The sequence below is a fragment of the Branchiostoma belcheri genome, unplaced genomic scaffold (assembly GCF_001625305.1).
Source record: "Branchiostoma belcheri isolate BF01 breed outbred unplaced genomic scaffold, Haploidv18h27 scaffold72, whole genome shotgun sequence".
NCBI lineage: Eukaryota > Metazoa > Chordata > Leptocardii > Amphioxiformes > Branchiostomatidae > Branchiostoma > Branchiostoma belcheri.
In genome coordinates, this window is record NW_017804376.1 from 420,451 (window position 1) to 445,844 (window position 25,394).

The window sequence follows — 25,394 nt, forward strand, 5'->3', positions numbered from 1 at the left end:
CAGTTTTTTTCCTAGGCCTTAGAAGATTTCCTGTGGTTAAGGGTGGTTTCTTCTGTTAATGCTCCTGTCCTTGGTTCTTATCCAACCTGTCAGGACCAGGGATTGATTTGGAAACTTGTGCAGCCATGGAATAGCTTGTAAACACCTGGTGACATGGAACTTGGAAATACATGTTTGCGTTTACTACGAATTTAAAACTGCAATCAAAAGATCCTTACTTTAGCTGTTATATGTAATATTAATGTTCAAGAGCTTTCGTTCAATATTATCCTCACTGCTTGAAAATTCCATTTAATTGATAATCTATTAGCACCCTACATTTGCAGTATCTTTCTAAAATGGCCGGCTAATTGGTGAATGTAAATGATGTTCTCATCTTTTCATGTGTGTGCGTTTAATGTCTGATATCTTCTTCTGACATTTTCTTTCTTGCGCAAGTCCAGTGTGATGTATTGTGGGTAATATACAGAAGAGCTGCTTTCATATTTTACCCACAATGCACCACACCATAAACTAGGTTAAACACTAAAAAGTTTGGCCATGATGTTAACTTCAAGTTTAACCTGGATGTTGTTTGTTTTGTTTTGTTTGACAGAGTGGGCAGCTTGTACATAGCTACCGGGGGACAGGGGGCATCTTCGAAGTGTGTTGGAACTCTACAGGAGACAGGGTGGGGGCCAGCGCGTCAGATGGATCAGTAAGTACTGCTTCAGTTACACACGTATAATAGGGCTGGAAAAACACATTTTCCTGTACATTCAATGTTACCTGCACCAGACAAATCACACCTGTACTGCTATGCTAGAAAAGGGAGATTTTTAAGAAACAATGGATCAAATCTTTGACTAGAAAGGTAACATTTGTAAAGCAAATGCATAATGTTTACCTTCGCATATGGTCTGCTCTGTGAATTCTTACTCAAACACATTCAGACAGGAGTCTAAATCCCTCCTGCTATAAAATTGCAACATGATGTAACCCAAGACTAGTTACCATGGTAACAGACAGTCTGGTTCAGGTCAATGACCTTTCTGGTTTGGAGAAGAAGAGGAAACATAGCAAAAACAATAATTATGTTTTCCACAGATTCTCCACACTCCAAATTTACCTGACATGTAACCTAGATGGTATATTGGGTCCTGATATTACAAAGCCAAAATGGGATTTCAGCATTCAAATACAGTTATGTCCCTTTATGTAGAAGTATTTTATGTCACTATGAGGCTCCATCCGAATATTGTCAGGAAACGTGGTGAATGAAATATGAGGAATCACCTGACTTGAGTGGAATTGGGTCACGCCTTCTGTTGTGTCTCTGGAAGCATCAGTGTGTGACATGGAAAGGTGATGGAAGTCACAAAGCAAGAAATTATTCTTTTAACATTGAAATCAATCTTGATCCAATCAATCAATCAATCAATCAATCAAATTAGTTTTAGATTGTGCCTTCTGTTAACTAGGGCCAGAGACTGCTTTGGAAATTTTCCTATAAATTTTCCCCACGATTTAAAAGTGATTCTAGGCACTTGTCTGACTACAGTATATTGTTTCTCTGGAAAACAGAAAAATTAGATACTGAATTAGAATTGAATGCTTTCCCCACTTTTTGGTATCTTGAAATAAGTAAACCCTTTCCAAACATTTTGGAAACTTCAGCAAATGCAGGAGAACGCACAAGTCATACAGAAGTAGGTCGTGTGGTCCCAGGGCGGTGATTCGAGTTGCAAGGTTCATTTCTGCAGACATCCCTCTAAAGGCCAAACCCTGCCGGGTGACTGTTTGGGTGACGTCCTCACATTTCATGTCTCCAACCTTTGCTGTCTGCTGGGATATGTATCGTTGCACGGGTTATTACAATTTCTGTTGGAGTCTTCCCTCGCGAGTTGGAGCAACCTTTAGGGGTGTCCCTGGAGGCAAAGATGCCTTGAAGTCATAAATGTTTTACCTTCATCCTGCTAAGGTAGCCGTTTGGTTGGGCCTCAGAGCTGGGAATCATCTAGCCAAGGGTATAGTGTTGGAGGCAATAAAGAAGTGTTTGTGGTCATTTTGCAAGGAATACTGGAAACTTTTGATGACTCTCTCAGAACTGCACTACCAGTTACTAGTAGAAGGAGGAAGAGTTGGTCCTGGCTAGGTATTAAGACTGTCAGAAACAACAGGAAGCTGATAGAAAATAGTCTCACTTCACTGGGCATCTAAATAAAGGCAGGAACGGAAATGAAATGTCGACAGGACACGGCAATACCCTGCCTCCTTCATGGGCTGTTTTTCGCACAGATCAATGAAAATTTCGGCCAAACTCATAATTGAGGGAGCAGGGATGGTGCACCGAGATTGGCTCTGGCACTTACCGACAAATGTAAAACCTTTCAGTGCTCAGAATATAACATAAAAGAGCACTCTTCGGGCCCTAATGGTCAATTGTTGACTTTTATGGTACAGAATCAGGGCGTCATATTGGGGTCGTAAAAACAGAAACAGTCGGCGGATGCGCCATAAAACCACAGGAATTACAACATTAGGAAACTGATTACGGAAAATGCAATTGTTGGCACAATAGGAAGGCCTGAACTATATGTCGGGTCAGGGATTTTTACAAGGGGCAGGGTATGAACTCTGGGGGTGGTCAAACCCCAAGGCCAAGTTTGTTTTCTAAACTTTAAGTGCACACATGTTTGTTTGCTGTTTACTAATGATTGATTGTACAAGGTACAATTATTGAGGGTAAGTGTAATGCTGATGTTAACTTAACAACTTTTTCTTTCCGTTCCAGGTCTGCGTGTTGGACTTAAGAACGTTGAAGTAAGGAGGGAGACACACACACATTGTACAGAGAATGAACAATATCGTGTTTGTAGAACTCTTCAAAGTTTGGCGCCGCCAGCGATGACTCTGAGTCTCTTCGGAGCACAACGTGACCAATTGGAAACCAGACTGTTCAGGATCACGAGTGGGTGTCGGCACAGCGAACAGTTTTTGAAACTGACAGCGAGGAGAGAACCAAGGAATTCCTGAAGGACACCTGAAGGTCGTGAGGATCGCCAGCACAGGACGACCCAAGTCTTCTCTAGACGGACATTGGGAAGGAGGTGGACATTTCCTTCACGTTGGAGGAAACTTAGCAAATTCGGATACCTCGTATCCCGCAGAAAAAAAACGTGTGCACCGTGAGAGACGTTGTGATTTGAAGTCAACCTTTGATTGTACCACAAACGAAAGCACCCCCTGAAGCGACTGATGTTTTATACAGCCCAGCCTAGCACATTTTTCCTACGTGTATGTTAAAAGTGTATGATTCAGTGTTGTTTCTAGTATTATCCTTATTAACTCCTGCCAAAGCACCACACAAATGAGTATACTTATTATTGAATCGTGAAGTAAGGATGATTTCCCCCTGTTGTATATTAATTCTGGTGTTGCGCCCCTGTATATTTTTGTCTGTTGATGTTCTTGTTTGTAGGTTAAACTGAAAGGACGTGTGTTGATTTGGTTCGGCTTTGCTGTTGTTTTCGGAAGGTAAAACTAAAAGACGCTGTAAGCACCAATCACTGCCCAGGGTTATGGAGGGGTCCAGGGGTAGGAGCTCTTGTGGTCCCTTATTTTACTGTTTTGGCTCTTTGACAGAGATCTTTAGTGACAAACCAAAACTGTAAATAGATCCAGTCATCAGGGTATTGTGTAAAATGTCCAGTAGAGCGAAAAAGGGTGAAAGATGCTGAAAAAAAATTTGAAAAAGAGCTAGACGGGTGTTTTGAAAAGAGCAATGCCCCGCTCCCCACCTGATCCCGAGAGGCAAAACTGACAGTTCGATTTTTTCAAGTTGGCGTAAGGTCACAGGTAGTTGGTCAAAGGTAAGGTTCTACCAACCCATCATCTCCTCTGAGAAGAAATGAGAGGTGTGCAAGAACCACTCGGAAGGAAAACCTCAGGGCATGGGTTCGATTCCCAAGGCTGGAAAAGAGCAGATGAGCCTCAATTCAAGAAGTGGTGATGTTTTCTTTTTCAAAGGCCTGTGGGGGCAACCAATTTAAAGCACACGTATGTTGCAACGTAAGGAATTTGTGTCCCAAGATGCATTGCTGTGGGGTCAAGTCCCAGGATGCATCGCTGTGAGGTCAAGTCCCAGAATGCATTGCTGTGAGGTTGCGTCCCAAGATTCATTGCTGGAGGACTGTGATTTTTCTGCTGCTCACTCAGTCGCGTGTAACTGCCATGTCAAATTTGTACCCTTAGCAGAAGAGAAAAAAAAACTTTGTATTAAGGTACATGGAATCAAGGTGTCCAACACGTTTGTATCTATCTCTTTACATCTGTAGCACAGACATTTTCTACTGACAGAGGATTTTGATAAATTCGGTATGATGAGTACAGTCACTGTTGTGTGTATCTATGGGGATATATCAACCAAGCAAGGGTCCATCACAAAAGAAGCAGGCACCTTTTTTTAGTATATCAACTGTAATTTTTTGCCATAAGGCATAACCAGCCCTGTTGGTTTCGGGTTTTCGTTACCGGTAATAGAATCACAACATGGTGACTACTTTCGTATATTGTGGCCAAACGTGCAAGTTTTCTCAGCTTTTAGTAACTACCATGTCTGTTTTGTTCGTCCCACTGCTTTCCTGCAGGTGTTTAAGTGCCACAGTTTTAAATTTAGAAATTGGCCCCCCAAGGGTTAGATTGAACTTGGCAGCTTGGTTGTGTACGTGACATGTTTCCTTGCCTGTGACTTTTACGTTGAAGGAAGTCAAAACTTAAAACCCTGCCCAATTCCCTCCACTCAGACGTATCCTGTGCTGTATGGTTGATCACAGGACTTGATCTTCAAACAATTTGTATCTATGATTGTCTGGTAACGTTGGTATGTACAAAATTGTTCCTGTATGATAGTCCCTAGATATGTACTGATTATATTTCAAAAGAATTGTACAAAGAAGATGCACTGTTAGATTTTTTAATGTCCAGAGACGTCACTGTAATATTGGGATTGCTATTTTTGGTAGGTAGCTTGCAAGCGTTGTGTCCATAGCTGGTTGGTCCAGTGTTATCAATGTATTATCATGTCACGTGGTAATTTTCTTGTCTCTTTGCTGCAAATTCGCTGCTGATTTTCTTCAACTTCATGCTGACATGCCACGCTGCCCCCTCCCCCGTGACATTGCCACTAGAAAGACATATGCTGACAGCGCTTCACATTCAGAATCCACAGTTTCATGCTTTTGTTGCACACCCAAGTTGTTTTTGAAAATTTGATTTACCACTCTACATGTTGGAAAATTTGTTTGACAAGACATCGTTGTTGTTTTTTTCTATCAGGAAAAGGCCAAGTTCAAATTGTAACTAAAAGACTGAGCTAAAGTTTATCAAACTTAAGCTCTTTGGTCATAAAAAGCTCATCGTTTTGTACAACGTTTGGATGAGTTTTTCAAAACCAACTTGGGTGTACGGCATACATTCTCTCTCTTTAGACACTATTACATGTTTTTGAGCAGCACCTCTGAAAAGCAGTTTTGTTCAGATGACACTATTGTGTAGTTGTTCTGCTGTAAGTGTGCTGCTGTACATAAAAAGCTGTCACAGTCAGGATGTATGTGGGGATAAGAATGTTGCCTGAACCAGTTCTGGAACCTGAGCTGAAACTAAAATTCACTCAAGAAGAAATCTCTTACAACTAACTAATCGTCTTAGTTTACCAAATTTTTTCTTGAAACGATTCAATGATTTGGTGAATCTGAAGACACAAAATAGTTTGAGATTTTTTTAAGCAATTCTGGTTGAATTAAAGATGTTTGATTGTATAAATCATGCTTATTATTGCCATCCAAAAATTTCCCCTTTGGATTGTTTGCTTCAGTGATTGATTAAAGAATAGTGCAAAAATGCACTTTTCAGATCCAAATGTTTTTTTATGGGAAGAAAAGCTGTGTTATGTTTCAGCTCAGCTTACAGTGTGGAGTCCTAACCCTGGTTGTTAGATTGACACAAGGTGCTTTTTGCCTCTGAGTTGCTAGCCTGTGCAGTGTCTAATTCAGCGTACTTTCTGACCGAAGAATCCTACCTCTGAACCTGTAGCTTTCGTGATTTAAACCCAGTCTGGAATAAAAAATTGCTATATTTTGATATGACGGAACTGGTGTTTGAAATTTCTCTTGTGTGTTTTGAGCCTACTGTAGGTGAATCTTGCACACACGGTGTCTCAAATATATAGTTTTAGGTAAATCTTGCACACACTCTCAACAGCATCTAGTATTAGGAACTCTAGCATACAAAATATACACACACTTTTAGTATTACTAATATGTAAATCTAGCATACATACTCTCTCATCTTGTTTTACATTGTAGGTAAATCTAACATACACTTTATCATCTAGTGTTAGGTAAATCACACTCTACAGCATGTAGTGTTAGATAACTCGAGTGCATACACACCTAGTGTTGACGTCACACTTCAGAGAAGTCACATGACAAGCCTCACTGGGTCAGTGTACTGAGGAAGACGAGAGTGACTGGTCGAAAGCTCATGGTGAGAACATTTACCTTTGTGTTGGAGCAAAAATTCTAACTTCAAACGCAACCTAGATAATGTGACATTTTATTTAACAATATCAAGTTCAGAAATGACTACTTGCCTTCAGATACAAAATTTCCATTATTTGCTATACATCGTCTATTTATCATCAGATCTACATGTACCAGATACATATAGAATACAACACGGGGTATTCCGTATCACCTCCGGGCGATCCGACTCGCGGGAGGGCCGGGACCGAGGGCGATGCAGAATACACCGTGTTGTATTTTATTTTTATCATACCCACCCAAGAAAACACGCCTTTCAATGCAAGATGAGCCAAAAATTGGTGCCACTAAACCCTAAAATGCAACATCAATTCCAACGTCCGGATTCTGTATTCAAATTTTCGAAAGGGGCACAAGCGGGTAGGGCGAAACGCGTTCAAATCGTTTTATGGAAGCCATGGAAGCGTTCGATAACAGGTTCCGGGCCGTACCGTAAAGTACGGCCCGGTCCGGAACCTGTTATCGACCGTTATCGCGGCCCGGGTATGATATAATTCCTTATATCACACGTCCCAAATGTCCTCCCCCAGTACCTGATCCAGGTCCTCCCCTGTACAGAACCCTGTTCTCAGCTCAGACACTCCACAGGTCTGTACATCACCAGTCATCCTGGTCTTCACATCACCCTGTGGGTCACTGCAGGGCTTTACCATCATTGGGTGATGGCATGTTTCAATGGCGGGATCATCACTATAATAACTCAACACCTCTTTCAAACTACTATCTTGTTCTACATTACCTTCATTTGCAGTAAATTGTGCACTCAAAATATCACATTTGGAGCTGCTGCTATCATTTGGTTGGTTACTACCGTAGCTTTCTACATGTACCTGTTGAGCCTCGTCATCATCATCATCATCATCTACAGCCTTACTGGTGAACCTGCTCCATCGTGAACTTGACCCAAAATTAGAGGTCAATGACCTTTGACCCTTCTGCTCTTTAATAGCCAGGTTAGGCATTTGTCTGTCTACACTTCTGTCGTCATTATTTTTGTCTAGGTCTTTCCAACTCTCTTTATTCCTAAACTTCACTTCCTCTCTTTCTTCATGTTTTATTTTCGAGGTTTCCGACAGTGCAACTTTGGAGTGTGTCATGTTTGTTGTATGTGAGTGTTGCCACCTTGGTTGGGCTGTACTCTCACGTTCTGTGTTTCCTTCTGTGAAATCCTGATTTTGAATTTTGCGTGTCAAGTTTGTTGCATGTAACTTTTGTTGCCATGTTGTGTGTACTGCTGTAGGTTGAGGTTCTGTGTTTCCCCCTATGTTGTTTTCATGATGTTGACGTCTGTACCACAAGTTGTGTGAAGTGTTGATATTAGAATAACCTCTTTGGTCATGAAACGTTGGAGAATTCTCTTGTTCAGCTGTAGGAAGCTGCCAGTCTGTAGCACATGTCTGGACAACTGATGGCCTGGCAGGTACATCTGGTACTGCACCCTAAAAACAAACAAAAAACATCACCTTGTACTAGTAATTGTTTACATTACGATGCTAACTAACACCTTAGATAATGAAAACAAATACTTAGATGAATATTTTGAACATCATTTGTGTTACATTATCAAATTTCTTGGTATCTATGGCAACATGGCAACAAAGCATGGTCAAAGCTCTCTTGACAAAACATTACATTATCATTCTGGAAGAGGAGCTAGTATTTAGGTAACTCTACCTGCAAGAATTATCAACGGGGAAAACATACCTGGCAGCGCTGTCTTTTGCCTGGTCTGTCATAAGACTGCGAACTGTTCACAAGGAAAAGCAAGAGGTAATATGCAATTAATTTAGATGACAAAAGTATATAAAAATGCAAGTTCAATTGAGAACAGAGGGCAAAACACTCCAAAGTGAACTGCAATGGTAAACAAGAATTCCGAGATCTCATACCTCCATGAAATATGGGCTTGATATGTAAATGTAAATTTCTTCTTTAATCATGCAAATTACCTCTGCATTAACATGATATATGCATCATGATGTATGTTAACTTTTGATTAAGTTACAGATGTCCCAAGTATGACATTCCCATCATTCACCATTAAGAAATCATAGAATTTTTGCATAAATTATGCAAATTAGGTCATCATTTGCATAATTAGTATCTGCCTGCCATAGGTTACATACATTTCATGTATGAAAGTAGTATGATGCAAAACACTGTAATTATAGAATTTCCGCATTAATTATGCAAATAAAGTCCTCATTTGCATAATTTGCATTTAATCATGTACATCTCTCTCTCAGCTACCTACACACCAAAAATTATGAAAATATGTTGTTCCTATCTGGACTTATTGGCTTTTAAACATTTCGCCAGAAAGTGCCCTGCAGTTCCAGAACAAGCTGCTAGGGGGACCAAACTCACACCACTTATTCCTGACAGGATAAGCTATCTATCACCAAAACATCAAGACCATAGCTTGTTCAGGACAAAAGATACAAAAACCGGAAGTTCTGCTGCAGTACCAAGGTCATCCACCAGGAGGCCCATATTTGACCTTGACCTTTGTATTTCCAAGACTTACCAGCACACCAAATATCATCGCAATCCATAAAGGCGTTCTGAAGTTATGCTGACCACAAAGTTGCGGAAACACACACAGACAGACACACACACAGACACACAGACACACAGACAGACAGACATACAGACAGACACGCCAAAAACAATACCTCCATTTTTCATGGAGGTAATAAGACTACATTTTTGTGTACAAAGCTACTAGTAGTCTTCCCTTTCAAAATGTAGAACAAAAATGGCATTCTTGGTTGCAGAAGACTACATTATCATATGCATACCTTTGTCCTTTTCCTTTCCTCTTCCTCTGTTGGAATCTGTTCTTGTCAGTTGTGAACTGGGGGTCTTCAGAGTCAGAAGGGTCTTGATTGTCATCAGTCTTGTCTGTAGACGCTGTAAACTTCTCCCACTTACTGGGCTTCTGACAATCTTCAGTGTAGTCATACTGTCAGTACAAAAAAAAACATTAAATCAGAGCCTTGTCTTGTCTCCTTTCTTCATATCTATCTGCCATCCACGTTCCAGCATGGCAACAGACATCTTTGCCCATTTTCTGCATATTGACTACTGTCAGAGAACAACTTTTTTTTTCCAAAATCAGGCGAAAATTGATGCATACGCTGATGTCATCCATAAGAATTACTTGCTGTGGCCATATAGAGATTAACTTGAATACATAACCCTCTTGGCAAAGGTGTACTGGCATGACTGGTAAGATATAATACATGTGTACCTGTGGATCTGGAGAATCTTCTGTGCGTTCCTGCCATTCCTGTTGTGAAACCTCCTGGTCATCACTTGCAGGTGGTGCAGTGTCCAGAGTGGCTCTCATCATGTTCAGTTTCTGCACATGTCTCCTACAGTCTGCCCCAGAACCACGCCCATACTCCTGGTCAACATACAGGTAAAGTTACTGTCAAGGTGATGATAGTCAAAGGATACCCCCATCCTTCACTCATTATGGGTTCACCACACCACGAAGTGGTGTGGTGAAACCATATTGCTTTTTCTGATGTTTCTTCTCCTCCTCCTCCTCCTTCTCCTCCTCCTCCTGCCATATCTTTAAATGGATTCAGCTTCTTCATTTTAGGGCCTAAGGTCCTGAAATTTGGTATGGAGGTACAGTGGGCAAATACCCCTAGGCGTTTTTTAAATTATTGTGATACAGGCTTTTAGAATGGTTTTATTTAAGTTTTTTGGCTGTGTTATAGCAAATGTATTACTGTGTTAGTCTGCCTTGTTTACCACGTTTGGGCATGAGTCATCAGAATGGAATGCAGGGCATCAACCAATAGGCATGCAGCTTTCCTCTATACTTCTTGCTGATTGGCTGTTGGGATTTAACTTGATTAACACCTGCACAGAAGCATTTCCATACTGACAGTATGTCTGTATTCAAGTGTTTTGGTAGGTATTTCAAGCTTTCCTGCTCCAGCATTGGAATGCCGGGCATGGACGTTTTTTATTTATTTTGAAAATCAACAGTTTGCATTATGCAATTAAAAATCCTAACCAATAAAGTAGGGAATAGCTATCCAACTGTTGTTTTAGTTGTATTTTACTTCATATTATAGTTATATCAATGTAAATCATTGTTTTCCCTTGTGTTTCCCATTCTTTCCCTGCCATGTCGTAAAATGTGGTGAACCCATCGCTGTATTTGCTCCAAAGCAAATATTGGCCTTTCTAGTGTTAACTGTTATATTGCATGAAACAGGGACAATACATGTATTGTTAAAATACAACAAAATTCAACTCATGGCATGTTAGAGTTTGTGCTGCTTTTTAGAATGACAGACTCACTTCGTACCTCTTCTTAATAGTTTTATGTCATTTAACGTCACGGTTTCAACAAGAAGGCATTATAACACTACACAAGTGCACTAAGGCTGGTGCTCATGTATCACGTACGCCACCTAGCAGGATGAAATAAAAGTGCAACCTTGTAGTTGTAGACTAAAGCTGATGTTGACAATTTTGTACTTCAAATAATATTCTGTGTAATAGTTACGGTAATCTGCAACGTTACCTTTCTGATAGACTGCTTTGCCCCACACAACTTACAGTTCCACTTGTTACTCTTTTTAACCTGTGGAAAAGACACAAAGAAGACTTAGAAAACATGTCTCTTCCGACATGATACATGTACATTTTATCGCAAGACTCCGTCATCAAATTCTCTTTCAACGAACCTGGTGGACTTGGAAGGTCTCACAAGAAAAGCAGCGGATGACGTGAAACTCTTGCACCATCCTGTATAACTGCAATGTACCGAAACTTCGGTGAACTCGTGATAAAAACACTTATTTTGTAGGCCAGGAACAAGCAACCGAAAAGCGCGGGCAAATCTTTGACCTTTGCACCGCAGACAAACGATGGTAAGTTTTGCTTTCAAAGATCTTTAAATTGCGTAGTTCTTATATAGAAGCTGTACTCACTACAAAATAATTGTTTATATTTGATTCAAACTTTTCATACTTTGGATTGGGTTATTGAAAGTGGTGACAGCAATGTCTTTTATTTGTCACCATTACAGTTTCGATGCGTTGAAAAAGGCTGTCAACTTCCGCTAACTGCACTTCCCATACACTCCGCTAGTCGTCTCTTTTCTTCAGTCTCAAAATCAGCCTTCGTGTTGCATGGCAAAAATGCACGACCATTATGGATTGGATATCAGAAATAAATACGCTTTGAAATGATAGACTAGTAAAACACAATGCTAACCATTACGAAAGACCTGAGATACGATAGTCCAAGCTTCTACTCCTCGCAGATAAAGTTCCGCAAAGTACAGGTAGTCACAATCTATCCGGTTTGCAATGCAGTGTTAGCAATAGTAAATACCAATATGTACTTGGTTTGAAGGAAGATCGGAAATTTGTCAAGGAGAAACTCTTATCATAGAGGCCATCCTTCGTAGAGGTTGTATATAGGTCAGGGGTAAACGTTGTGGCCTCCAGTCAAATGACAACACGATCATTGACTCGAGAAAGGTAAAAGAGGTCCCTACAGAATACTACTTCGACTGTTCCACCCGGTGCAGCATGGCGGCTGACTTGAAAGGGAAGGTGCTAACAGGTGAGGTGTATCGCACAACAAGTACAGTCTCCATTTACTTATGAAGGAGGAAGTGCTGACGGTGCAGACGTACGGTAGCCAAACACATAAACCTGCATATCCGACCTTTGGACCTGTGGCCCAAAAATGTTCCAGCTACCGTAGTTTTGAATTGTATACTATCAACTCTTTCATCCAGACACTGGGTGTACTAGTAACTTCCCCCGGATTCTCTATATTTTCAGTCACAGTCTCCACTATACTACATTTTTGTAGTTTGACCATGGTCTTTATTATTCTATTTGATGCTTGCTGGAAATTGACAGGGGGCGTGGCAGCTTGTGTTTAATCAGTAACCTTTGTGTTGAACACAGACTGTTTGGGAATACATTTGAGGGTTATAAAAGAAGTAAAACTTTACACACACGCCGTTCTTTTTCTAGCTTTTCATTTGCGTTGTTCTTTCATTTTTATTGTTCGCAATATTAAAGTGATGCATTCAATCATTTCATTCATTTGCCCAGTTGTAGGTCGCATTTACAAGCTATACTTTTCCCCCAAAAAAGTATACGTTGTTTTTTTTTAGCGTTTTTGTTGTTGTCTGAATACAGTAATAAATGTAGCCATTTTTTTCACCTATCCAGTTCTAGGTCCCATAGACCCGTCAGCCCTGGGCCGTACCCTGACCCATGAACACCTGATGTGCGACACGTTACCCATTCGTGCAGACATCCCCCCTCCTGCCTTCCTCCCTCACATGAACGACCTGCCCTTCACCATGGACAACCTGGGCTTCATCAGACAATACCCGTGAGTTAAACATTGACCTATACGTGGAGCTACCCATAATGCTTCATGTCTCCCATCATGCAACGGGATTCGAGAAAACATCTAGAAACACACATCGACATATGATCGATGTTGGGAATAAAATTGTCGCAACTCACAAGTAATACATCTAATATGTCGGTGAAGGTTAGACATCCAGGTAATAAGATACACCAAAAAAACAGTTACTCAAACCTCTGGCCAATTCCAAAATCATATCCAGTTGCTTGAGTAACTGTTTTTTTTTAAAATAAAATATAATACATCACCATGGTTTAACTACTTGACATTGAATTACCTTATAGAAATGTTTTTATTAGTATGTTTATCTTGTTATGTTTATGTTATGTCAATTTTTTCAATTATTAATGTAGAGTTTATCTTTTATCAGTTGGAGCTACCACGCGAATGCAACTATGTACGGGGAGGAACACCACATCATAGAAGAGCTGAAGTTCTTTAAACAACGTGGAGGCGGCTCCATTGTGGAATGTACCACTCTGGGCCTGAGGAGAGATGTACACATGTTCAAGAAGATGTCAGAGGAATCTGGGGTGAACATCATTGCAGGAACTGGTATTAAAGATTAAAAAGAGAGCACGAACTTTGGCCAAAGCACCCAGCAGTAGAGCATAGTAATATTAGTAGATAAACTCTTTTACTAAAATAATATTTTTACAATGGAAACACAAAGTCCACTGTGAAAGCAGTTTTCCTTCTTCAGGCAAAGCCTTAGGTGTCAAACCTTTGCACGTCAAAGAACCCAGCACACTTATTGAGAACATTAGGGGTGCCCTGGTGTGGTTGTCTGAATACCCGAGTCATGCTGCAGTACACTCAAGTACTGGCTACTTAAAGATGCATCATGCTTTGCCTTTTGTGAATGACAGCTTTTCCTGTCCCTTTTCAGGCTACTATGTGGGGTCCTCCCTCCCACCAGAGGTCCATAGTGCAAGTCAGGAGGAGCTGGTGTCTACCATGGTCCGTGACGTCACCCAGGGGGCTGATGGAACAGACGTCAGGTGTGGGGTAATTGGAGAGATAGGAACATGCTGGCCGATAACAGGTGAGGGTACCTGTATTGCCATGACAAAGGGTTAGCCATTTCCTTCTTTCTTCCTTCTGTAGCTACAGAAAGAAAACTTGGGAGTGAGCTGGGCTGTTTTTAAATGGTTTCCTCCTTTCTTTCTTTCTCCTGTAGCTATAGAGAAGACCCTCCAATCAGCTGCGGTGCTGTATTATTGAATGGTTTCCTTCTTTCTTTCTTCCTTTCTGTAGCTACAGAGAAGAAGACCCTCCAGGCAGCTGCTGTAGCTCAGAGTGAGCTGGGCTGTGCAGTCATCATCCACCCCGGCCGGGATAAACAGGCTCCAGCCGAGGTCATCCGCATTCTGGCAGAGGCAGGAGGAGACATCAGCAAGACTGCCATGTCCCATCTGGACAGTAAGTTTCCAACTATTTGACTCTGCATCATACTGTAGTACATCCATTTTTCTTTCATGGTGGACTTGATTTCATGACAGGAAAGAGTGAGTGTGAGTAGATTTGTTATCCTAAAACAAAGAATTGTCAATATCCTTGAGACATCACGACCAAACTACTGTATCTTAGAGAGAGTACATCTTGGAGGAATCATTTATTTTTCAGGAACTTTCAGTAAGAAGGAGGACCTCTCGGAGTTTGCCACCCTGGGCTGTTACCTGGAGTTTGACCTGTTTGGGATCGAGACGTCACTTTATCAGCTGGCCTTAGACTTCGACATGCCCACCGATGCTCAGCGTATCCAGATGGTCAAACACGTGATACAGGACGGCTGTGAAGATCGCGTGGTGATCGCACATGACTTGGCAAACAAACATAGACTTGTAAGTTGCTATAAAAACTGCTAGATATTGTTTTTCCCTATTTCCCAATTTTAAGCATTTTGCAGGTTGATCTTTTTCAATTTCTTTCTTTTTAGCTTGCTTGCTGGCCAGATAAACAATGATCATGATCAAGTAAAACAACAACAACATGCCTGACATGGATTGAGGGAAAGGTCCTACCCATACAGCATTCACCATTGCTCTCACTATCTTATCTTTGATGACCACCCTTGTTTATGTGTGTTTTCCCTCAGATGCACTATGGAGGCCATGGTTATTCCCACATTCTCCTCAACGTTGTACCCAAGATGCTGACCAGAGGCATCTCACAAGAACAGGTGGACAAGATCCTCATTAACAACCCCAGGAACCTACTGACTTTTACATGAAGAACTGAAGCAAACTTAACATGCTCCTGATATTCTTGTATTCAGGTTAATCTCTATATGTATGCTAACATGATGTGGATGCTGCCCCAAACAAAATTGACTCTTGTACAGGACTTGTTTGAGGTATTTTGGCCTCTTTGACGAGGTATTTTGGCCTCTTTGACAGTAATGTTACATGTACTATTGGGCTCCTTCCATGATCTAACCACTCCACTTTCTCAACAATGACACTATTTTGTACAGCATGTGAGACAGGTGTCAGCCAAATAAATTAAAGAAACTTAAGTTATGGTGAATATGACTGCAATGTATGAAATTCTTGAAACATGATGATCAATAAACTTCCACCAGACTTAGATTTATGTTTGTGACATAATATGAGTACACTTTGTACAATTACAACTTGAGTTAATTGTTAAGTGCATGTTACACATTATTACTGTACTTAAAAGTGATCCATGTACATGTCAGTATATTATTTTAAGTCAGAACTCAGAAGTAACTGAGCTTCGACAAGAAATGGTCCTCAGTTTCTGGCTTCTCATCATTTGTAGTGTCTGGCAGGCTGGCAAAATGTTTCCTCATATTGTCCAGTGCCTTCTGGTTGATTCCATGAGTTTGCTGCTCTCTGTCCAGTTCCTCCTGTAGTGCTAGAACCCGCCGCTGCAACTCTCGAACTTCCCTCTCGTACTTAAGCCTCGTAGCCTCCTCACTCTTGAACTTGACATCTTCAACTTGTTGTTCTTGTGTCTGAAGACGTTGTTCCAGTTCACACCTCGCTAATCTCTCTTTCTCATAAGCAATTGTTGTTTCGTTTAGTTGCCTCTGTAGGTCATCTCTAACAGCTTGTAAGTCTTGTACATCTTCGCTCAGATTTGTGATTTTCCTGTGACTTTTTGTCACTTCACTGATCAGCTGATCAGAGTTTATTTTCAGCCTCTGTATTTCTTTCCTTGCCTCCTTTAGTTGCTTGTACCTTTTTTCCAGTTGTTCCTCTTGTTCTTTGCATTTACTTTCCAAGGTCTTGATCTGCTTGTTTGCCAAGTCTAAGATAGTGGTCAGCTTTCTGTTCTGATCCTTGGCAGCCCGGAAGACTTCTCGTAAGGTTTCTAGCTCCTGTTGTGTCCAGATACAGGACTCGTCTGGCCCCCCTCCCCACGATACCCTAGACACTCTCCCGGCGACTTCACCTTCCGGGGTTTCTGCTGTTGATGTTGTCTCCCTTCCCCTCATTTCTGCACTGAAATCCTCCAGGACCTTTTCGTATACACGCCGTAACGCTGTGGGAGGAGGAGACCCCAGTTTGGTGCCGGAGTCCGTGTCAGACTGAGAAGAAGTCGGTCCTCCCGTGGAAAGCAGCTGGTCGGCCGTGTATCCAAAGGTGGGAGGGAAAAGATGCTCCACCCAGTGACTACGTCCCTCAGCCATTTTCTACTCGGATTTGACACCTAAAATCCAAATTATCTTGCTCTAATGTCTCCGGTGTCTGTTATGTATAAGTGGATATGTCGCGTGGTGATATAGATACTAAATCGAACGTCAAAATCGCGTTTCTCTGACCGAAAGTGTTCAAAGTCACAAAAAAATTCAAGTTGGGCGCCATCTTGACTTCCCGTCAGCCTCTACCTGGGCGATTCCACTTGTTGTCCGGGGTGTGGTTATTTTAACAGGTGGTAAACAAATAGAACCGAAAATCAACTTTTCAAACTTATACATTCCACCAAGTGCTTGATTATTGCGAAAAATTAAAAGATTAAATGTTATCTAAACCAAAATCACTCAAATTAACGAAGAGTTCTAAATCGTGAGACAATCGTCTCTGACGACATTTACAATTTCGTCACGTGACCTAATCAGAGGCGAAAGCAGAAGCTGACAGAAGAGACCGTTTCCTTCTCGCTCAGCGTCTTTCAGGCGGCCTTTCTCCCCCTCTTCCCTCAGAACAGGACAACAAGATGGGAAAGATCACCCTAGCTAACCCCAGCGGGCAGAAGGACCCCGTCAAGGATGTGAAAATCCCGATGGTAAGCGCCGTTCTTGTGTTGTTAATTTTTGGCCAGTGGTTGTTTCGTAAAAAGGTGACGGCCATTTTGTGTTGCGTTTGTGTAATCGCAGCAAAGATTGGGTTCTTTCAGTGTTTGTTTAGTTTTGACGGATTGACACTTTTTGGTCTTCATCTTCGCCGTATTTTATGGGAATTAGCATGCTTATAGACACCTTTTAATGATCTACACAGTCCAGTCGATTTGATTTGTTTGAAGAGGAAAACCCCAAAGGATATGTAACCAAGTGAAAATGGAGCCGTGACATGGCAAACCATCGCCACTTCCTTTTTGGCAAGGATCCAAAATTTTAAGCGTTACGAAAGAGAAGAAAACTTTTGTGGCAAGGAAATACTGCGAAAACTGTCTTCCTTCCAGACAGCTAGTTACGTGTACGTGCTGACTTGAAAGTACACGTACCTAAGTTATGTAAACAACCTTTTAATAGGTCTGTAACCTCCTTGATGTATTTTCCCAACGGAGTAGAAATCATATATTACAGACCTTTCAGTTCTCTTACGTTTTATTTTGTCACCTTCTTCACCATTCACAACACTGGAAGTTAGAATCAGTACAAATTTAGGCAGGGTTAACCAGTCGAACATAAATTCTAGAAGGTAGGAGGGACACCTCAACGCTTACGGAAAACAGAACATTAAAAAAAAAAACATTGAAGAATTACATTTAAAGATAACTCATGTTCCTTTTTCTTTGACTAAGGGAAATCCCCATGGAAGTTCGAGTTCGAAAATTGTGAAGGAAATTTCCTTGTTATGTCAGGAAAGTTCTGCATTCTGTACCAAAACTCGAACATGTCTAGTTTTTGGGGGCCACACCTTTCTGTTGGCATAAATATATGCATTATTTACTTGAGATTAAAGCCACTGCAAGCAATTTCTGTCTGCAATGCCATGGAAGGCCTCATAAGCTGTTACAGTACTGTTTTCAGTATTGTTATCCTGCAATGATCGATAGTTTCTGGAATACTTCCAACTTTTTAATTCCTAAATTTCTGTAGATACAGGTATGTATTGATTTTACAAAAGAGAAATAATGTTCCCTCATTTCTTCCCTCTTTTCATGTTTTAAAGCAAACTGTAAAATGTGAGAAAAATTGTGTCAGAATTGTGATGTTTTTTTCCCTGAAGGTCATTATAAAAATGTTGCTGAAAGTATCGTCCATTTGTACATTAGTGTAGTGTTAGGCTGTTGAGTTAATATGAAAATGTCTAGACGATCCGCCCTCCCTTGAGCGTAATTGCACAATTTGCAGGCAACCCTTTTTAACGTGGCATTCCCGCTTACGTGTGATACATGATTTATAAAGCATTAGATTAGTCTGGAGGGAGAAAAAAAACATACTAAGTTCTTGCACAAGAACACAATGGTCTTTGTATTTTTTCACCTTTTTGTTTTGCATGAATGAAAATATAAACAAAAATCAGCCAAGGTAAAAGTCATGTGATCTGTAAAGGGAAATAAAAGTTGTATTCAGCTAGCAAACGTTCTGGCAATTTTCTATGTATAATGCCAGTGGCCGTGTTGCAAGCAGTCAGGCAAAAGGAGATTGAGATTTTAAGCTGAAAACAAGTGTGAGGTGGTTCAATGCATCCTTGCATTGCGGGTCACATATTTGCCGATGTTACACCAAAATAAACACCAATTATTTGAACATTACCATTTTCTTTTGCTGAATGACGCAGCAAAAATATGCCCTAAAGGTGTGGTCTATTATGAAGAGTCAAGCATCACTGCTTCAAGTCCAGAACACCGGAACACTAACCCCTTTCATACACGAGCATACTACAGACGTCACATTTGGCTAGCTTCTGAAGGGTAACAGGTGAACCTCTTCAGCCTTCTAGAGAGGGAAGGAGTGGGTAAAACTAATCTGCAAGCAGTTGTTGTGGTAGATTATTGTGACTGGACAGGCTTTCTCAAGTTTTCTGACAGTTCTTCTACCAGTAGACAGAAATCATTACGATTTTCTACCCCAATATCTGCTTGGAGATAGGGTAAACCTCCATCTGGCCCAGACCTATGGTCTAGGGTCTGAGTGAGTTGCTGGCAACAGTACAGAGATGGGGCCTTGGGAATTGTCTGTCTGCTGCAGTGCAGTAGTGAGATCACAGCAGTATATCGCCATGTACGTGTACGCGGTACATATGTATGCATTCATGTCTGTTCTGTCTCAACATTACAACATGCATATGTAGTGTCTGTCCAAGTCTGCCAGAGACACCCCACCATACAGTCTGTTTATATGTTTGACTATTCTATCATCTCCCAGTTCATCTAAAGACTAAGTCAATTTTTTATCAAAGTGAAAATACCTGGTAGATTCTTAAAAGGTTTTTGATTGAATATATCATTATGTTAGATTTGGTTCAATTCAATTCTTTATTTGGATACCAAACATAATAGACAAACATGACATACAATGTTGCCTGAATGGCGTTGATATTTACAAGATAAAATGTCAAAAAATTTACTGAACTTAGTGTGTTTCCACTCCCTAGAAGTGGCAAGTTGCCCATTCAAAAACATGTTCACTTTCATATCAGGCTAATAACCATCTACTTTCAGCTCTTATTATATGGCATTCTTGGAGGATGATGTTACATCAATATAATTTTCCCAAGTTTGGCATGTGAAACCGAAGCAGCGCCACAGCAGTAATGATATACACGTATATGGATTTTTGCACAGTGTAATGTTGTAAGGAAGACATAAAGGGTGATGAAAACAACCCACCAATTGCCCGAAGAGCTGTTTTAATTTCCTAATGTTTGCTATCACCTTGGGGAGATGGGAACATTGATAGTGCTGACAGGGAGCCAACAACCTGGTGTCAAAACACACAGGTTGTGCACTCAGTGCTAACTACACACACAGCTGTCTAAAGTCTGAAATTCAATAAAGGTGTAGAAGAGATGTTCCATATGGTAGTGTTACAGGTGGTTTGGCCTTCAGTTTTCTATGTAGAACCTTATTGGGACATTCCTAATACTAAATAATACTAATAGTTTGAACATGGAAAATATACTGTTATTTAGTTCTTCGATGTTTGGTCTACATGACAACTCAATACAATACAAGAGGCCACAAAACAACCCAAATAAGTATCTTGTTCTAAGATGTTTGTGAAGATTGTACATGTTTGTAATTGCAATTTGCTGTCATGTAGACAAAGCAAGGTTATCAGTTTCACTTCTGTCACTGGTTTTGTTGGTGATTGATATTCAAATCCTGATATAAGGTGACTGTGTGGGTGTCGTGATCTTTGTTAATTTGTCTGGCTTTGGGGCAGGAACAGACATGACATGCATATTGATGACAGTTACAAATGTAAATGGTACAGAGACATGTAAGACTAGTCTCAACATCAACAAGTTATTGTACGAGTACATGTCAGTCAATGCTGCTGAAACAAACAGCATATGTACTGCTTTTTTAAACCACACTTCTTACTCGTATATGTATAATACTCTGCATAAATACATTGTAATATATAAAAAGTAACATAGAAAATTTAAGAGTTTCTACTTAATCTCATTAAAAGTTGATTTCCAAAGTGGTACATACATGTACCTATTTCTTCTTCCTCTAGATATTTGGCTCATAGATAGTGTCAAATACTCATAATGTTCATGTAGTCTACATGTAGATTTTAAGGACTTAACAAATACTGTTGCATGTAAAAGTCTAGATGCAGATATTAAGATGGACTGAGTGAGATCTTGCTGGCCCAACACTAGCCTGGGTGCCAAACCCATAGCACACTGGACACAAAGTATGCTCACTGAGATATTTTGTCCAGTGTGTACCAGTCTGGCACCCAGGCTAGCCCAACACCAATTCACTCCTATACAATTCTTTTTTTTCAGGAAACCACTTTCTTTTAGTTGACGTATGAATGTTCCCTTTTCCCCCCAGAAACCAGCAGATGGTGAGAATGATGTGGAGACGGCCACTGTTGCGGTGACCCAGCCCATGCCCCGGCGCAGGAACGGCTGTACCTCCTGTATCATGGCCCTCATCTGCATGCTGCTGGTCATTGGGGGCATCGCTGGTGGATTGTTCCTGTACCGCCACTTCGGACGCCACAGGAAGGTACAGGGAACACTAGCCTGACTAACACATGCTTTTGTAGACCTACTACTGTTTGTGCGCCAAGAATTGGGGAGCCTCATAGTGCCATAAGCAATTTGGAAGTTTGTGCTACACAAAAAATTCTCACTGGGAAATGGTGCTACTTCTTGTTGGTAGATGTTTCAAATCTATGGAGGGCTCTATTAGAAGTTTTCTGTACAAACATTGTATTTCTGTATTGTGGCCATTATTTTGGCACAGTTGTTGATATTAATTACAAAGGCCAAGAATGACACTTTCTCTAGAGGTGCTGTATGACTATGAAACCTAAGTTCTGGAATAGTCTGAGAGTGGCACAAAACTCTTATCACCTTAGACTAGAAGTTAGAGTGCCAAACAGAAAGGTATGATGGTGTGCCAGGCGGGGTATGCCCAACTTTCACACTCAGCTATCATTGCTCACCCATATGATATATGGTACTATGATACCTTCCTGCAATGGTTGAAGATGTTATCAAATATAGATGTTTTGGTAAGAACAAGTTTGTCTCTATCTAGTTCATCGGGCGCTGCGGCGTGCGCTACAACAGCCACTACTACAACCGTGGGCACGACCCGACCACCCCCCGCGCTCAGTGGGCCATGCTGGAGGAGGATGTGGAGGTGGACATTGACGGCGAGTATGAGCGCATCGAGGTGCCCGACTTTGACAAGTGCAACCACGCCACGGTCCTGCACGACTTCAGGAGGGTAGGAATTCAACATTTTTCATAAGTTGGAAGTCCTAAAGTGTCAATTGTGAAACATACCCAATTTTAGCACTATGGAAGTAAGACTAGGATCATGTTGTATACCTTTGACAACTAAATGTAAACAGATATCCTTGTGAGCTATCCGTTAGGAAATCACAGGATAAAGCAGCCATTGCCATGATCACATAAAGAACATATTTAAAGATGTTTTAAAGTTAAGTCAGCAATCTTTTGTGGCCTTTTTCTCTTCCTTACAGTTCACAGTTTTGCAAAATTATCTATTGATAACTATACTATCATTGTCAAAACCATACACATAAGTATACACTACTTTAACAGACACTAGGACACAAACACTGACATTTGCGAACATGCCCGTAGCCAGGGGGGGTTCGGGGGGTTCGGAAGAACCCCCCCACAAGGCTCAAAGGTCCACTTTTTGGTCCACTTTTTATGTAAAGGTCCACTTTTTGGTCCACTTTTTATGTAAAGGTCCACTTTTTGGTCCACTTTTTATGTAAAGGTCCAAGATTTTTCTTGAAAAGATGGACTGGAATCGTAGAAAAACTGCTCCCTTTGTTATTGAAAAAAAATTATCTCTGATTTTTTCTTGGAAACCCTCTCAAAAATGCACGAAATACCATTTTAGAAGGTTCATTTTTCAAAATTTTTTCCGGGGAGCATGCCCCCGGACCCCCCTAGGAACCTCGCGCCTTCGGCGCTCGCCTCGCGCCTACGGCGCTCGAGGTCCCCTCAAGCAGTGGGAAGAACCCCCCCATTCAAAATCCTGGCTACGGGCATGGCGAATGACTACCAAGCACATTGACAGACTCAAAATATAAACTACACTCATCAGGAACATTACAAGTTAAAGAGCAAAGTTCTTTGATCACAACCATTTATTTTTCACGAGCCGACGTTTCGATGACCGTCTGTCATCTTCATCAGGGCAATTCTGATGAAGATGACAGACGGTCATCGAAACGTCGGCTCGTGAAAAATAAATGGTTGTGATCAAAGAACTTTGCTATTCATTCGTTTACCAACCTGATGAAATTATTTAGTAATTACGGAACATTACGAGTTGTTTGTATCTAATTATTGCATTTTGTTCTTCCCGTAGCAACTGACTGCCTTCAAGGACTGGGATCACATGAGGTGTTTCGTGATGGCCCTGAACGAGTCGGCCGTGTCCCCCCCTCGCAGCCTCTTCGACCTGCTGATGCGCATCAGCGTATGTCTGACTTTCCTTGTCTTCAGCTTCATGTAAAACAATTGTGTTTCACTTTCATGTGTGTACAGTATGGCATCCTTGTAGGTAGAAAGACAAAGATTAACTGGAAAGGGTACAGAATCAACTAGTATGTGCTAGTGTGACAGAATGAAAGAAGCCTACAGTGGGTGTCACTGGAAGACAGACGAAAATTGTCCAGACTATGCATAATATTCAGAAAAGAACAAGAAATAGTCATGCCTTCAAGTACCAGACTTATCAACCAAGGATTAAAGTGTTCAAAAACTCACTCTTTTGTAGACCTATCGCAGAGTGGGACTCGCTGTCACCAAGTTCAGTAGGGGCATTATCATAAGATGGCTTTAAACAATGTTAGGGTTAGGTGTAACAAGTCATTCGGTGTAATGTAGCCAGCTGCCACCGCGCCACGTGGCTGCGAAGCTGGTGTGTTATGCCAAAGGGCGGTTATACCAGGTGCATGTATACCAATTCAGATACTGTAAGCTAAGAAAGAAATTTCAGTATGCAAAATGATGTCCCTTTGTCCCCCCAGGATGGGAGCTACATGCCACAGGCTTACGTGAACCGTGAAGTGATGCGCGTGGTGCAGCCTGCGATCGCTGACACGGCACAGCTGGGACAGTACATCCACGCCCTGTGTAGGGGTGTGGACACCTACAGGCTGGCCAGCGTCAAGAAGGATGATGACCTGCGCCCAGGTTTGTAGTCCTTACATTTTTGTTATGAGGCCACGCCAATTTGATTTGTTGGTTCATGGATTTTTTCAGAAAAAAATGAAGCGACAGGGCAAAAAAGAATAAAGACAATTCAAACTCTACCTACCACTGCATAAATTACAGAGATTACTTTTAGTGACATCCACTATTCTTCAGTGTCATTAGAATGAACTGAAAGAGCTAGTCAACACTTGTAAAGAAACTGTATAAGAGGTAGTGGATATCCCCATTTCTGTAGCCCTTGAGCCACACAGTTGTGCCAGTACTATAGCAGGGGGCTAGTTGCCCACTGGTAGTGGTGTACATTCAACTACCAAGTTACCACTCTTTCTCATAAGTTCTATGTGGTATGACATGGCATGGGTTTGAACTGGAAGCTCTCCAAACACAATGTTAGAGATACAGATTCTAATGCTGTGACTGGACTGTTTGAAGTCTTACAATTTGTTAGAAAGAAGCATGTACAAGTGGTGCTTGTTTCTAATCTTGCCAACTGTTCAATGCCAGGCTGACCACTCAATTTCCTGTTCACAGAGGGCCACTACTTGGCTAAACGCGATCTGATACCACCAGACGATTGCTTCAGCATTGTTGGATTCTACGCTGGCACAGTGATCCAGGAAGTCTGTATCCAGTTCTAGTGGAAGGAAGAAGACAGCGGCCATGTGCAGGACATGCAGATCATTTTGAGAGAGCCTTGCTTTAATTGCTACACTGTAACAACAACTGGTGATTTTTAGAAGATCGACTCTGTAGGTTTTGTGGCCATCTTGTCTTTCTGTGTTTGGAAAAATGAAAACAAAAACAGAAAGGTTGCTTGTGAGGACTGCAGAAAGACTACATGATCAAAATCCTCCAGAGTCCATTTTTATGTAAAATTGTATCCGTTTTTCTTTGGCATCAGTACACAGAATATAGATTCCTGCAGTTGATCACATAGACAAGTCCAGTTCTTAGCGGACATTTTAAAGATTCTTTTTCTTTTTCAGAATGTATCATTGTATGGCTGCTGAACTGTTTTGCTTTTAGAGGATTTTCAACAGTATTTGTATAACCAAGATGTAATGAATCATAAAATTTCAAAGTGGTAAAATTTCTTTGACTTCAGTGTATGAAGGTAAGATCTTTTATCAGAGATTGTTTGTAGATCTATTGGACATACATTGGATTGTGTTTGATATTAGTGACATACTCTTACATTCTTGGACTTGGATACTACTGCAAGGGTGGTGTAACAGCTATAAATTCTTTGCTTACAACAAGCTACTGTAAGACAATATATGTCGTCATCTAAAGG

General features: G+C 41.0%; 5 protein-coding genes across 8 annotated transcripts in view; 3 read left to right on the plus strand and 2 right to left on the minus strand.

The window, feature by feature from the left end:
- Positions 1-4,250, plus strand: part of LOC109485014 (F-box-like/WD repeat-containing protein TBL1XR1) — a 42,840-nt gene extending 38,590 nt beyond the window's left edge. For all 4 annotated transcript variants that reach the window (XM_019788394.1, XM_019788398.1, XM_019788397.1 and 1 more), the window contains 2 exons: positions 596-697; positions 2,774-4,250. In XM_019788394.1, coding sequence (XP_019643953.1) covers positions 596-697; positions 2,774-2,806 — 135 coding nt within the window. In that variant the 3' untranslated portion in view covers positions 2,807-4,250. The remainder of the gene's footprint in view (positions 1-595; positions 698-2,773) is intronic.
- Positions 4,251-7,077: 2,827 nt separating this feature from the next.
- On the minus strand, positions 7,078-11,458 carry LOC109485016. The gene is made up of 6 exons (XM_019788402.1): positions 11,294-11,458; positions 11,131-11,190; positions 9,835-9,990; positions 9,383-9,546; positions 8,286-8,328; positions 7,078-8,020 (listed from the first exon to the last, which is right to left on the minus strand). Exons 1-6 carry the CDS (start codon positions 11,351-11,353, stop codon positions 7,085-7,087), a joined length of 1,419 nt encoding a protein of 472 aa, XP_019643961.1. The 5' UTR covers positions 11,354-11,458; the 3' UTR covers positions 7,078-7,084.
- A 687-nt stretch (positions 11,459-12,145) lies between these two features.
- LOC109484971 (phosphotriesterase-related protein-like) lies at positions 12,146-15,488 on the plus strand. The gene is made up of 7 exons (XM_019788344.1): positions 12,146-12,179; positions 12,803-12,968; positions 13,378-13,562; positions 13,897-14,052; positions 14,265-14,429; positions 14,634-14,851; positions 15,106-15,488. The coding sequence occupies exons 1-7, from the start codon at positions 12,146-12,148 to the stop codon at positions 15,238-15,240; spliced, it is 1,059 nt and encodes a 352-aa protein (XP_019643903.1). The 3' UTR covers positions 15,241-15,488.
- On the minus strand, positions 15,318-16,908 carry LOC109485021 (coiled-coil domain-containing protein 160 homolog). Its single transcript, XM_019788412.1, has one exon. The coding sequence runs from the start codon at positions 16,666-16,668 to the stop codon at positions 15,733-15,735; it is 936 nt and encodes a 311-aa protein (XP_019643971.1). The 5' UTR covers positions 16,669-16,908; the 3' UTR covers positions 15,318-15,732.
- A 159-nt stretch (positions 16,909-17,067) lies between these two features.
- Positions 17,068-24,895, plus strand: LOC109485024 (integral membrane protein 2C-like). Its single transcript, XM_019788414.1, has 6 exons — positions 17,068-17,264; positions 21,219-21,395; positions 21,933-22,124; positions 23,250-23,360; positions 23,914-24,079; positions 24,632-24,895. Exons 1-6 carry the CDS (start codon positions 17,196-17,198, stop codon positions 24,736-24,738), a joined length of 822 nt encoding a protein of 273 aa, XP_019643973.1. The 5' UTR covers positions 17,068-17,195; the 3' UTR covers positions 24,739-24,895.
- The last annotated feature ends 499 nt before the right edge of the window (positions 24,896-25,394 follow it).

Coding starts and splice junctions, on each gene's coding strand:
- LOC109485024 (XM_019788414.1), top strand. CDS start 17,196: ATGGGAAAGATCACCCTAGCTAACCCCAGCGGGCAGAAGGACCCCGTC. Junction 17,265..21,218: donor AGGATGTGAAAATCCCGATG/GTAAGCGCCGTT, acceptor TTTTCCCCCCAG/AAACCAGCAGATGGTGAGAA. Junction 23,361..23,913: donor ACCTGCTGATGCGCATCAGC/GTATGTCTGACT, acceptor TTGTCCCCCCAG/GATGGGAGCTACATGCCACA.
- LOC109485021 (XM_019788412.1), bottom strand. CDS start 16,668: ATGGCTGAGGGACGTAGTCACTGGGTGGAGCATCTTTTCCCTCCCACC.
- LOC109484971 (XM_019788344.1), top strand. CDS start 12,146: ATGGCGGCTGACTTGAAAGGGAAGGTGCTAACAG. Junction 12,969..13,377: donor GGCTTCATCAGACAATACCC/GTGAGTTAAACA, acceptor ATCTTTTATCAG/TTGGAGCTACCACGCGAATG. Junction 14,053..14,264: donor AACATGCTGGCCGATAACAG/GTGAGGGTACCT, acceptor TCCTTTCTGTAG/CTACAGAGAAGAAGACCCTC.
- LOC109485016 (XM_019788402.1), bottom strand. CDS start 11,353: ATGGTGCAAGAGTTTCACGTCATCCGCTGCTTTTCTTGTGAGACCTTC. Junction 11,191..11,293: donor AGACCTTCCAAGTCCACCAG/GTTCGTTGAAAG, acceptor TCTTTTCCACAG/GTTAAAAAGAGTAACAAGTG. Junction 9,547..9,834: donor AAGATTCTCCAGATCCACAG/GTACACATGTAT, acceptor TTGTACTGACAG/TATGACTACACTGAAGATTG.